The 13074-nt window shown below is 53.1% G+C and overlaps 1 protein-coding gene across 2 annotated transcripts in view; it reads left to right on the forward strand.

Annotated features, from left to right (window-relative positions):
* UBASH3B (ubiquitin associated and SH3 domain containing B) overlaps nucleotides 1-13074 on the forward strand; it is a 160506-nt gene that overhangs the window by 99225 nt on the left and 48207 nt on the right. For both annotated transcript variants that reach the window (XM_083163582.1, XM_083163583.1), the window contains exons 8-10: nucleotides 5264-5384; nucleotides 5809-5931; nucleotides 10564-10656. In XM_083163582.1, coding sequence (XP_083019708.1) covers nucleotides 5264-5384; nucleotides 5809-5931; nucleotides 10564-10656 — 337 coding nt within the window. The remainder of the gene's footprint in view (nucleotides 1-5263; nucleotides 5385-5808; nucleotides 5932-10563; nucleotides 10657-13074) is intronic.

The following is a 13074-nucleotide window of genomic DNA, read 5'->3' on the forward strand; positions in this document are numbered from 1 at the left end:
TGCAGGTGAGGAACATGTGACTGGGGAGTTAGGCGCCAGCACATGCAGGTGAGGAACATGTAACAGGGTGACTGGGGAGTTAGGCGCCAGCCTCGGTGTCAGCACATGCAGATGAGGAACATGTAACAGGGTGACTGGGGAGTTAGGCGCCAGCACATGCAGGTGAGGAACATGTAACAGGGTGACTGGGGAGTTAGGCGCCAGCCTCGGTGTCAGCACATGCTGGTGAGGAACATGTAACAGTGTGACTGGGGAGTTAGGCGCCAGCCTCGGTGTCAGCACATGCAGGTGAGGAACATGTAACAGTGTGACTGGGGAGTTAGACGCCAGCCTCGGTGTCAGCACATGCAGGTGAGGAACATGTAACAGGGTGACTGAGGAGTTAGGCGCCAGCACATGCAGGTGAGGAACATGTAACAGGGTGACTGGGGAGTTAGGCGCCAGCCTCGGTGTCAGCACATGCAGGTGAGGAACATGTAACAGGGTGACTGGGGAGTTAGGCGCCAGCCTCGGTGTCAGCACATGCAGGTGAGGAACATGTAACAGGGTGACTGGGGAGTTAGGCGCCAGCCTCGGTGTCAGCACATGCAGGTGAGGAACATGTAACAGGGTGACTGGGGAGTTAGGCGCCAGCCTCGGTGTCAGCACATGCAGGTGAGGAACATGTAACAGGGTGACTGGGGAGTTAGGCGCCAGCCTCGGTGTCAGCACATGCAGGTGAGGAACATGTAACAGGGTGACTGGGGAGTTAGGCGCCAGCCTCGGTGTCAGCACATGCAGGTGAGGAACATGTAACAGGGTGACTGGGGAGTTAGGCGCCAGCCTCGGTGTCAGCACATGTGGGTGAGGAACATGTAACAGGGTGACTGGGGAGTTAGGCGCCAGCCTCGGTGTCTGCACATGCAGGTGAGGAACATGTAACAGGGTGACTGGGGAGTTAGGCGCCAGCACATGCAGGTGAGGAACATGTAACAGTGTGACTGGGGAGTTAGGCGCCAGCACATGCAGGTGAGGAACATGTAACAGGGTGACTGGGGAGTTAGGCGCCAGCACATGCAGGTGAGGAACATGTAACCGGGTGACTGGGGAGTTAGACGCCAGCCTCGGTGTCAGCACATGCAGGTGAGGAACATGTAACCGGGTGACTGGGGAGTTAGGCGCCAGCCTCGGTGTCAGCACATGCAGGTGAGGAACATGTAACATTGTGACTGGGGAGTTAGGCGCCAGCCTCGGTGCCAGCCCATGCAGGTGAGGAACATGTAACAGGGTGACTGGGGAGTTAGACGCCAGCCTCGGTGTCAGCACATGCAGGTGAGGAACATGTAACAGGGTGACTGGGGAGTTAGGTGCCAGCCTCGGTGTCAGCACATGCAGGTGAGGAACATGTAACAGGGTGACTGGGGAGTTAGGCGCCAGCACATGCAGGTGAGGAACATGTAACAGGGTGACTGGGGAGTTAGGCGCCAGCCTCGGTGCCAGCACATGCGGGTGAGGAACATGTAACAGGGTGACTGGGGAGTTAGACGCCAGCCTCGGTGTCAGCACATGCAGGTGAGGAACATGTAACAGGGTGACTGGGGAGTTAGGTGCCAGCCTCGGTGTCAGCACATGCAGGTGAGGAACATGTAACAGGGTGACTGGGGAGTTAGGCGCCAGCCTCGGTGCCAGCCCATGCAGGTGAGGAACATGTAACAGGGTGACTGGGGAGTTAGACGCCAGCCTCGGTGTCAGCACATGCAGGTGAGGAACATGTAACAGGGTGACTGGGGAGTTAGGTGCCAGCCTCGGTGTCAGCACATGCAGGTGAGGAACATGTAACAGGGTGACTGGGGAGTTAGACGCCAGCCTCGGTGTCAGCACATGCAGGTGAGGAACATGTAACAGGGTGACTGGGGAGTTAGGTGCCAGCCTCGGTGTCAGCACATGCAGGTGAGGAACATGTAACAGGGTGACTGGGGAGTTAGGTGCCAGCCTCGGTGTCAGCACATGCAGGTGAGGAACATGTAACAGGGTGACTGGGGAGTTAGGCGCCAGCCTCGGTGTCAGCCCATGCAGGTGAGGAACATGTAACAGGGTGACTAGGGAGTTAGGCGCCAGCCTCGGTGTCAGCACATGCAGGTGAGGAACATGTAACAGGGTGACTGGGGAGTTAGGCGCCAGCCTCGGTGTCAGCCCATGCAGGTGAGGAACATGTAACAGGGTGACTGGGGAGTTAGGTGCCAGCCTCGGTGTCAGCACATGCAGGTGAGGAACATGTAACAGGGTGACTGGGGAGTTAGGCGCCAGCACATGCAGGTGAGGAACATGTAACAGGGTGACTGGGGAGTTAGGCGCCAGCCTCGGTGTCAGCCCATGCAGGTGAGGAACATGTAACAGGGTGACTGGGGAGTTAGGTGCCAGCCTCGGTGTCAGCACATGCAGGTGAGGAACATGTAACAGGGTGACTGGGGAGTTAGGCGCCAGCACATGCAGGTGAGGAACATGTAACAGGGTGACTGGGGAGTTAGGCGCCAGCCTCGGTGCCAGCACATGACTGTGTGTAGCCCGGATGTGGAAGGCAGACGCTCCGTGATATGACAGCCAAAGATAATTGCAGCTCTGAGATAACGACCTATCAGTGGTCAGTGGACTAACGATATTATCCAACTGCACTCCACATGAAAGCATGACCCCCACCCCTCAATGATATCGGAAATGGTGTCCACAAAGCTTACCGTTATATCACATGTGACATCTCTGCCTTAGCATGTGGCGTGTGTATATGTGCTCAGCTCTGCTACCAGGACCGGCAGCTTGGGTGGCCTAACTTTGGTCTGTGGCTAAAATGCTAATTCCAGGGTTTTATTCACAAGCTTCTCTTACTGTATCATCCATAGAAGCAAAGCGAGCATTGACTTCCATCCGTGGTCCTTGCTCACAGTTACTGACCCCGTAGAGGAGTAGGTGGGGCCTACTGGGAATTCCCCCGGTGTACCAGTGGGCCAGTCTGACCCTGCACATACATACATACATACATACATACATACATACATACATACATATTGGGAATAGGATCACATACACAGGGATTCAGACTTTGATCTTTATTTTATAAAGCAGGTCACAGCATACCAGATTAATTCCATAGGCAAGCGTAGTTACAGGCAGCAGCATACAGTTAATCCAACATAGAAAAGACTCTTGCAAATTCTCCAGTGTTCCCTACCATAGCCAACACCCCGGCCTATCACTTGGGCAGCTAATCCACCATCAGGAGCATTTACCCTTTGCCTTGGAAACACTTATATCAGGAGATCACAGGTGCAGCTGATTACACACCTGGCTTCTGCTACTGCTCCAACACCTGGTCTGGATCCTCCACATTACCTTCATGCAGAGAAGCTGTCTCTGCCACAATACACACAGGCATATATAGAGTTACATATATACGTATTGTGCGTCCGCAGTACAATATTCCTTGCACGCCCTGGAATGGACATTAAGTACTAATCTACAATGCAGTGCAGACCCCGGTACGTCAGATGGTGCCCCTATAAATCTGGAATATATACTTTGGAACCTTGATATGAGTATCACATTCAGTAAGCGCATTTACCCCTCTACACGATTGTTATGTGTGGGACTAAATTCGCACGAGGGGCGAGCGGGCGTCAGGACACCGGAACAGAGTGCTGATATTTTTAGTACAAAAGTTGGCGTAAGCTGGAAGTGACCCCTTTACTTCTCCAAATGGCTTCTGGTTCTCATTTATCCTCATGAGGAAATGGAAAATGTTATGTGTGTCTGCACCGCCTGTAAGCGGCTAATTGTGTAACGCTGAGGTTTGTGCTCACGCAGTACTGGAAGTTGTGTACGTTCATTGTTAGGTCGCATTGCTGCAGTGTACTGTGCTGACTGCACACTCCCTGCATGGTCAACGACTGCCCCCTAGTGGCCTTATGAGGAATAGGGGGTAAGCACAATGGTTATTACAGTATAAGGTCGTCCCCAAATGCACAAGGTGGACATAGACAAAAACAAGGAAAAGACCAACATGGAAATAGTCACCGCATAACAAGGACAACTTGAGTTTTTCATGTTTTTTGGGGTGTTAATTTGTAGAATTAATCAGTGCATGGCTGCTTGCGCTTACTAAGCATTTGGCTTTACCGTTCCAAATCAAAGGTGACGTGGATGGTAACGTATGAAAAGTAAAAAAAAATCTTGACCCCCCCCAAATAAATTAAGTTGCCATTTTCATGTGTCACAATTGCCATGTCAAACGTTTGCTTGTGTTTACCTTTTATATATGTCGACTGCGTACTTGTTAACCACATGGTATCGACCTATTGTCCTAGACACTGTGGACCTATGGGATACCAGCACAATTGCCTGGTTTACCTGACTGGAAACACTGGTGCGTCTACCAGACTTATACCACTTTTACACCAGAATACCGGGTAGGACCCGGGAAATCGAACACGGGAAATTGCCAGGGCATGCCCTGCCTCAGACCCCATTTACACTGCAATTCAATCCGGGTTATTCCCGGGTAAGGCCCTTTCACACTGAAAACGGATCAGCCCTGTCTTTCCTTGCTGGTGTCATTAAAAATGGACCTTTGGGCTGTTTGAGATGAGGTCACAAGAAAGGGAAAAGGGAGGGGGTGGGTTCTGCTCCCAGCATTGCAGCAAAGATGGCAGACGGAGTAGCTGTGTTGCAGTTGCAGACATGATGGTGCAGATCAGGTTTGGGGTCAGCCAAAGTGGAACACACTGCGTGACAGCCAGTGTGTGCTGCAGCAGATGAGGCTGTAAACACAGTGTGGAGTGTGCTTGCAGCACAGAGCGTGGTAACGCTGCTGCTGCACTGCTACATGCGCCCTGTGCGGGTCTCCAGCAGATTACATCATCTGCCAGAGCTGCAGAAGCACCAATCAGCTCTTCGCGCCCCTCTACCCACCAAATAACCCGGATAATGACCATTTACACCACCCTGAGCCCCGGATAAGCCCCGTGTCCGACCCTGAACATTTGCCGGGTCAGATTCCCGGGGAACAGTACCCGTGTTATTTTTTTTCAGCCCATTTACACCACGCCCCGCCCCGGACTGGAGAGGCAATATCCCGGGTCCAACCTCTGGTGTAAAAGGGGTATTATTGTAGAATGGGATAGGGGGAGGGGGGAGTAAATCAGTGCTGTCCAATGAGCTGTCAGGACATTGACTTACTTGCTGTACATTGGTAAATGATAACCTGTGCTCTTATGACACACCTCTTGTGCAGCCGCTGCGAATGAACAGCCAGCTGGGCCCCAAGAAGCGCTGTCTCTTTGTGTGCCGCCACGGGGAGAGGATGGACGTGGTCTTTGGGAAATATTGGCTATCTCAGTGTTTTGATGCAAAAGGTCAGTGTCCGTTCTATAAATGTATTTGGAGCAAAAATGTAATTGGGGGTATAGACGGAAATGTGCTAAACCTTGGAGAGAGATAAAGTACCAGCCAATCCGCTACTAACTGCCATGTTACAGGCTGTGCTTCAAAGATGACTGTTAGGAGATGGTTGGTCTTGACAGTAATATATATATATATATATATATTTATATATATATATATATATATATATATATATATATACCATTAGATGTATAAATAAGACCTTTAAAGCAAGGTTGAATGTTATCATCTATTAGAGAAACCCCAACAACGTTAGCGTGCGGCCTGTGGGCTGTGGTCCAGCAGTTCTGTACACAATATGGTATTATGCAGTAAGCAACCACCTACTTTTCCTGTGCCTGTCAGTACTTGTTACTTTGTTCCGGTCATTCGCAGGCCGTTACGTACGGACGAACCTGAACATGCTGCCCAGTTTACCGCAGAGAAGTGGCGGCTACAGGGAATACGAGAAGGACGCCCCGATAACGGTCTTCGGGTGCACACAGGCGCAACTTGTTGGTGAGTATACACGCTCTAAGAAGGTAACACATGTGCTGTGTTTTATGTGCGATTCGCACATATTAGGTTACAGATGCCGCAGCGGATGCCAAGGCTGTATCTCCATCTAATGAAACCATTATCTATGTAGCATACATACCGGAGCAATCCCGCAGACAGGGCTAACCGGCAATCCCGCAGACAGGGCTAACCGGCAATCCCGCAGACAGGGCTAACCGGCAATCCCGCAGACAGGACTAACCGGCAATCCCGCAAACAGATATAACCGGCAATCCCGCACACAGGACTAACCGGCAATCCCGCACACAGGAATAACCTGCGATCCCGCACACAGGAATACCCGGCGATCCCGCACACAGGAATACCCGGCAATCCCGCATACAGGAATACCCGGCAATCCCGCATACAGGAATACCCGGCAATCCCGCATACAGGAATACCCGGCAATCCCGCACACAGGAATACCCGGCAATCCCGCACACAGGAATAACCGGCAATCCCGCATACAGGACTGACCGGCAATCCCGCATACAGGACTGACCGGCAATCCCGCATACAGGACTGACCGGCAATCCCGCATACAGGACTGACCGGCAATCCCGCATACAGGACTGACCGGCAATCCCGCATACAGGACTGACCGGCAATCCCGCATACAGGAATAACCGGCAATCCCGCATACAGGAATAACCGGCAATCCCGCAGACAGGAATAACCGGCAATCCCGCAGACAGGAATGACCGGCAATCCCGCAGACAGGACTGACCGGCAATCCCGCAGACAGGACTGACCGGCAATCCCGCAGACAGGACTGACCGGCATTCCCGCAGACAGGACTGACCGGCATTCCCGCAGACAGGACTGACCGGCATTCCCGCAGACAGGACTGACCGGCATTCCCGCAGACAGGACTGACCGGCATTCCCGCAGACAGGACTGACCGGCAATCCCGCAGACAGGACTGACCGGCAATCCCGCATACAGGACTGACCGGCAATCCCGCATACAGGACTGACCGGCAATCCCGCATACAGGAATAACCGGCAATCCCGCAGACAGGAATAACCGGCAATCCCGCAGACAGGGCTAACCGGCAATCCCGCAGACAGGGCTAACCGGCAATCCCGCAGACAGGGCTAACCGGCAATCCCGCAGACAGGGCTAACCGGCAATCCCGCAGACAGGGCTAACCGGCAATCCCGCAGACAGGGCTAACCGGCAATCCCGCAGACAGGGCTAACCGGCAATCCCGCAGACAGGGCTAACCGGCAATCCCGCAGACAGGGCTAACCGGCAATCCCGCAGACAGGAATAACCGGCAATCCCGCAGACAGGGCTAACCGGCAATCCCGCAGACAGGGCTAACCGGCAATCCCGCAGACAGGGCTAACCGGCAATCCCGCAGACAGGACTAACCGGCAATCCCGCAGACAGGACTAACCGGCAATCCCGCAATCAGGACTAACCGGCAATCCCGCAATCAGGACTAACCGGCAATCCCGCAATCAGGACTAACCGGCAATCCCGCAATCAGGACTAACCGGCAATCAGCACTAACCGGCAATCCCGCAATCAGGACTAACCGGCAATCCCGCATACAGGAATATACAGGTGGCAGGCAGACACGCATACAGGAATATACAGGTGGCAGGCAGACACGCATACAGGTATATACAGGTGGCAGGCAGACACGCATACAGGTATATACAGGTGGCAGGCAGACACGCATACAGGTATATACAGGTGGCAGGCAGACACGCATACAGGAATATACAGGTGGCAGGCAGACACGCATACAGGAATATACAGGTGGCAGGCAGACACGCATGCAGGAATATACAGGTGGCAGGCAGACACGCATGCAGGAATATACAGGTGGCAGGCAGACACGCATGCAGGAATATACAGGTGGCAGGCAGACACGCATGCAGGAATATACAGGTGGCAGGCAGACACGCATGCAGGAATATACAGGTGGCAGGCAGACACGCATACAGGAATATACAGGTGGCAGGCAGACACGCATACAGGAATATACAGGTGGCAGGCAGACACGCATACAGGAATATACAGGTGGCAGGCAGACACGCATACAGGAATATACAGGTGGCAGGCAGACACGCATACAGGAATATACAGGTGGCAGGCAGACACGCATACAGGAATATACAGGTGGCAGGCAGACACGCATACAGGAATATACAGGTGGCAGGCAGACACGCATACAGGAATATACAGGTGGCAGGCAGACACGCATACAGGAATATACAGGTGGCAGGCAGACACGCATACAGGAATATACAGGTGGCAGGCAGACACGCATACAGGAATATACAGGTGGCAGGCAGACACGCATACAGGAATATACAGGTGGCAGGCAGACACGCATACAGGAATATACAGGTGGCAGGCAGACACGTATACACAGGAATATACAGGTGGCAGGCAGACACGCATACAGGAATATACAGGTGGCAGGCAGACACGCATACAGGAATATACAGGTGGCAGGCAGACACGCATACAGGAATATACAGGTGGCAGGCAGACACGCATACAGGAATATACAGGTGGCAGGCAGACACGCATACAGGAATATACAGGTGGCAGGCAGACACGTATACACAGGAATATACAGGTGGCAGGCAGACACGCATACAGGAATATACAGGTGGCAGGCAGACACGTATACACAGGAATATACAGGTGGCAGGCAGACACGCATACAGGAATATACAGGTGGCAGGCAGACACGCATACAGGAATATACAGGTGGCAGGCAGACACGTATACAGGAATATACCAATACAATGAAAGGATGTATACGGTTCCTCTGTGTTCTGGTGTTTGCCACACATGTGTTTAGTTCCTGTCGACTGCTGATGCCTCCGGGCTTAAGCCGCCCCTCGTGTGCCAGGACCCACATGCCCAAACTGACATGACATTGGCACGTGTATGATGCAGAAGTCACCCAGCATTGGTCTGAGGGAACGTGAGAACATCATGTCTGTATAGTATATCCCGCAGACAGGGCTAACCGGCAATCCCGCATACAGGGCTAACCGGCAATCCCGCATACAGGACTAACCGGCAATCCCGCATACAGGACTAACCGGCAATCCCGCATACAGGACTAACCGGCAATCCCGCAGACAGGACTAACCGGCAATCCCGCAGACAGGACTAACCGGCAATCCCGCAGACAGGACTAACCGGCAATCCCCCATACAGCAATAACCGGCAATCCCGCAATCAGGACTAACCGGCAATCCCGCAATCAGGACTAACCGGCAATCCCGCAATCAGGACTAACCGGCAATCCCGCAATCAGGACTAACCGGCAATCCCGCAATCAGGACTAACCGGCAATCCCGCATACAGGAATATACAGGTGGCAGGCAGACACGCATACAGGAATATACAGGTGGCAGGCAGACACGCATACAGGAATATACAGGTGGCAGGCAGACACGCATACAGGAATATACAGGTGGCAGGCAGACACGCATACAGGAATATACAGGTGGCAGGCAGACACGCATACAGGAATATACAGGTGGCAGGCAGACACGTATACAGGAATATACAGGTGGCAGGCAGACACACATACAGGAATATACAGGTGGCAGGCAGACACGTATACAGGAATATACAGGTGGCAGGCAGACACGTATACAGGAATATACAGGTGGCAAGCAGACAGGTATACAGGAATATACAGATGGCAGGCAGACACGCATACAGGAATATACAGGTGGCAGGCAGACACGTATACAGGAATATACAGGTGGCAGGCAGACAGGTATACAGGTATATACAGGTGGCAGGCAGACACGTATACAGGAATATACAGGTGGCAGGCAGACACGTATACAGGAATATACAGGTGGCAGGCAGACACGTATACAGGAATATACAGGTGGCAGGCAGACACGTATACAGGAATATACAGGTGGCAGGCAGACACGTATACAGGTATATACAGATGGCAGCAGACACGTATACAGGAATATACAGGTGGCAGGCAGACAGGTATACAGGAATATACAGGTGGCAGGCAGACACGTATACAGGTATATACAGATGGCAGGCAGACACGTATACAGGAATATACAGGTGGCAGGCAGACAGGTATACAGGAATATACAGGTGGCAGGCAGACACGTATACAGGAATATACAGGTGGCAGGCAGACACACATACAGGAATATACAGGTGGCAGGCAGACAGGTATACAGGAATATACAGATGGCAGGCAGACACGTATACAGGAATATACAGATGGCAGGCAGACACGCATACAGGAATATACAGATGGCAGGCAGACACGCATGGTGATCAATCTATACTGCAGTGGCTGTTACCAATACAATGAAAGGATGTATACGGTTCCTCTGTGTTCTGGTGTTTGCCACACATGTGTTTAGTTCCTGTCGACTGCTGATGCCTCCGGGCTTTAGCTGCCCCTCACATGCCAGGACTCACGTGCCCAAACTGACATGATATTGGTACGTGTATGATGCAGAAGTCACCCAGCATTGGTCTGAGGGAACGTGAGAACATCATGTCTGTATAGTATACAATGCTACTGTATGTGTGGTCGATATGTGATGGGTATTTTGTGTGTTCTAGGGGAAGCTCTGCTGGAGAGTAACACTGTGGTAGATTATGTATACTGTTCCCCATCTCTGCGCTGTGTACAAACTGCACACAACATACTGAAAGGTAAGTAGGAGATAGGTTGAATGATGGGTAAACTTATGCCAGGCATGTCCAACTTGCGGCCCTCCAGGTGTTGTGAAACTACAAGTCCCATCATACCTTGCCACACTGTTGCTATTAGGGAATGCTAAAACTATGGCAAGGCATGCTGGGATGTGTAGTTTTACAATAGCTGGAGGGCCACAGTTTGGACATGCCTGAATTAGGCCAGTGGCTGCCATTGATGTAAGATACAAAAGAGCTGATAAAGAAATGGTGGTTCCTCTTTTTCTTTCATAATTTTCTAAATTAGCCATGACAGGGTTATTCCCCCCCCCCCCCCCCCAAGACCAGCCATGACAGGGTTATTTCCCCACCCAGACCAGCCATGACAGGGTTATTTCCACCCCAGACCAACCATGACAGGGTTATTCCCCCCCCCCCCCAAGACCAGCCATGACAGGGTTATTTCCCCCCCAGACCAGCCATGACAGGGTTATTTCACACCCAGACCAGCCATGACAGGGTTATTCCCCCCCCCCAGACCAGCCATGACAGGGTTATTCCCCCCTCCCAGACCAGCCATGACAGGGTTAATCCCCCCCCCCCCAGACCAGCCATGACAGGGTTATTTGCCCCCAGACCAGCCATGACAGGATTATTTCACACCCAGACCAGCCATGACAGGGTTATTTCACACCCAGACCAGCCATGACAGGATTATTTCACACCCAGACCAGCCATGACAGGGTTATTCCCCCCTTCCCCCCCCCCAAGACCAGCCATGACAGGGTTATTTCCACCCCAGACCATAGCCATGACAGGGTTATTTCCACCCCAGACCAGCCATGACAGGGTTATTTCCACCCCAGACCAGCCATGACAGTTATTTCCCCCCCAGACCAGCCATGACAGGGTTATTTCCCCCCAGACCAGCCATGACAGGGTTATTCCCCCCCCCCCCCCCCAAAACAGCCATGACAGGGTTATTTCCCACCCAGACCAGCCATGACAGGGTTATTTCCACCCCAGACCAACCATGACAGGGTTATTCCCCCCCCCCCCCCCCCCAAGACCAGCCATGACAGGGTTATTTCCCCCCCAGACCAGCCATGACAGGGTTATTTCACACCCAGACCAGCCATGACAGGGTTATTCCCCCCCCCCCAGACCAGCCATGACAGGGTTATTCCCCCCTCCCAGACCAGCCATGACAGGGTTATCCCCCCCCCCCCCCCCCAGACCAGCCATGACAGGGTTATTTGCCCCCAGACCAGCCATGACAGGATTATTTCACACCCAGACCAGCCATGACAGGGTTATTTCACACCCAGACCAGCCATGACAGGATTATTTCACACCCAGACCAGCCATGACAGGGTTATTCCCCCCTTCCCCCCCCCAAGACCAGCCATGACAGGGTTATTTCCACCCCAGACCAGCCATGACAGGGTTATTTCCACCCCAGACCAGCCATGACAGGGTTATTTCCACCCCAGACCAGCCATGACAGAGTTATCCCCCCCCCCCCCAGACCAGCCATGACAGGGTTATTTCCCCCCAGACCAGCCATGACAGGGTTATTCCCCCCCCCCCCCCAAAACAGCCATGACAGGGTTATTTCCCACCCAGACCAGCCATGACAGGGTTATTTCCACCCCAGACCAACCATGACAGGGTTATTCCCCCCCCCCCCCCCCAAGACCAGCCATGACAGGGTTATTTCCCCCCAGACCAGCCATGACAGGGTTATTTCACACCCAGACCAGCCATGACAGGGTTATTCCCCCCCCCCCCCCAGACCAGCCCATGACAGGGTTATTCCCCCCTCCCAGACCAGCCATGACAGGGTTATCCCCCCCCCCCCCCCCCCAGACCAGCCATGACAGGGTTATTTGCCCCCAGACCAGCCATGACAGGATTATTTCACACCCAGACCAGCCATGACAGGGTTATTTCACACCCAGACCAGCCATGACAGGATTATTTCACACCCAGACCAGCCATGACAGGGTTATTCCCCCTTCCCCCCCCAAGACCAGCCATGACAGGGTTATTTCCACCCCAGACCAGCCATGACAGGGTTATTTCCACCCCAGACCAGCCATGACAGGGTTATTTCCACCCCAGACCAGCCATGACAGAGTTATCCCCCCCCCCCCCCCCAGACCAGCCATGACAGGGTTATTTCCAACCCAGACCAGCCATGACAGGGTTATTTCCTCCCCAGACCAGCAATGACAGGGTTATTTCCCCCCCCAGACCAGCCATGACAGGGTTATTTTACGCCCAGACCAGCCATGACAGGGTTATCCCCCCCCCCCCCCCGACCAGCCATAACAGGGTTATTTCCCCCCCCCCCCCCCGACCAGCCATAACAGGGTTATTTCCCCCCCCCCCCCCCCAGACCAGTGATGACAGGGTTATTTCCCCCCAGACCCG

Source organism: Crinia signifera, chromosome 19 (genome assembly GCF_055691185.1).
Source record: "Crinia signifera chromosome 19, ASM5569118v1, whole genome shotgun sequence".
Lineage (NCBI taxonomy): Eukaryota > Metazoa > Chordata > Amphibia > Anura > Myobatrachidae > Crinia > Crinia signifera.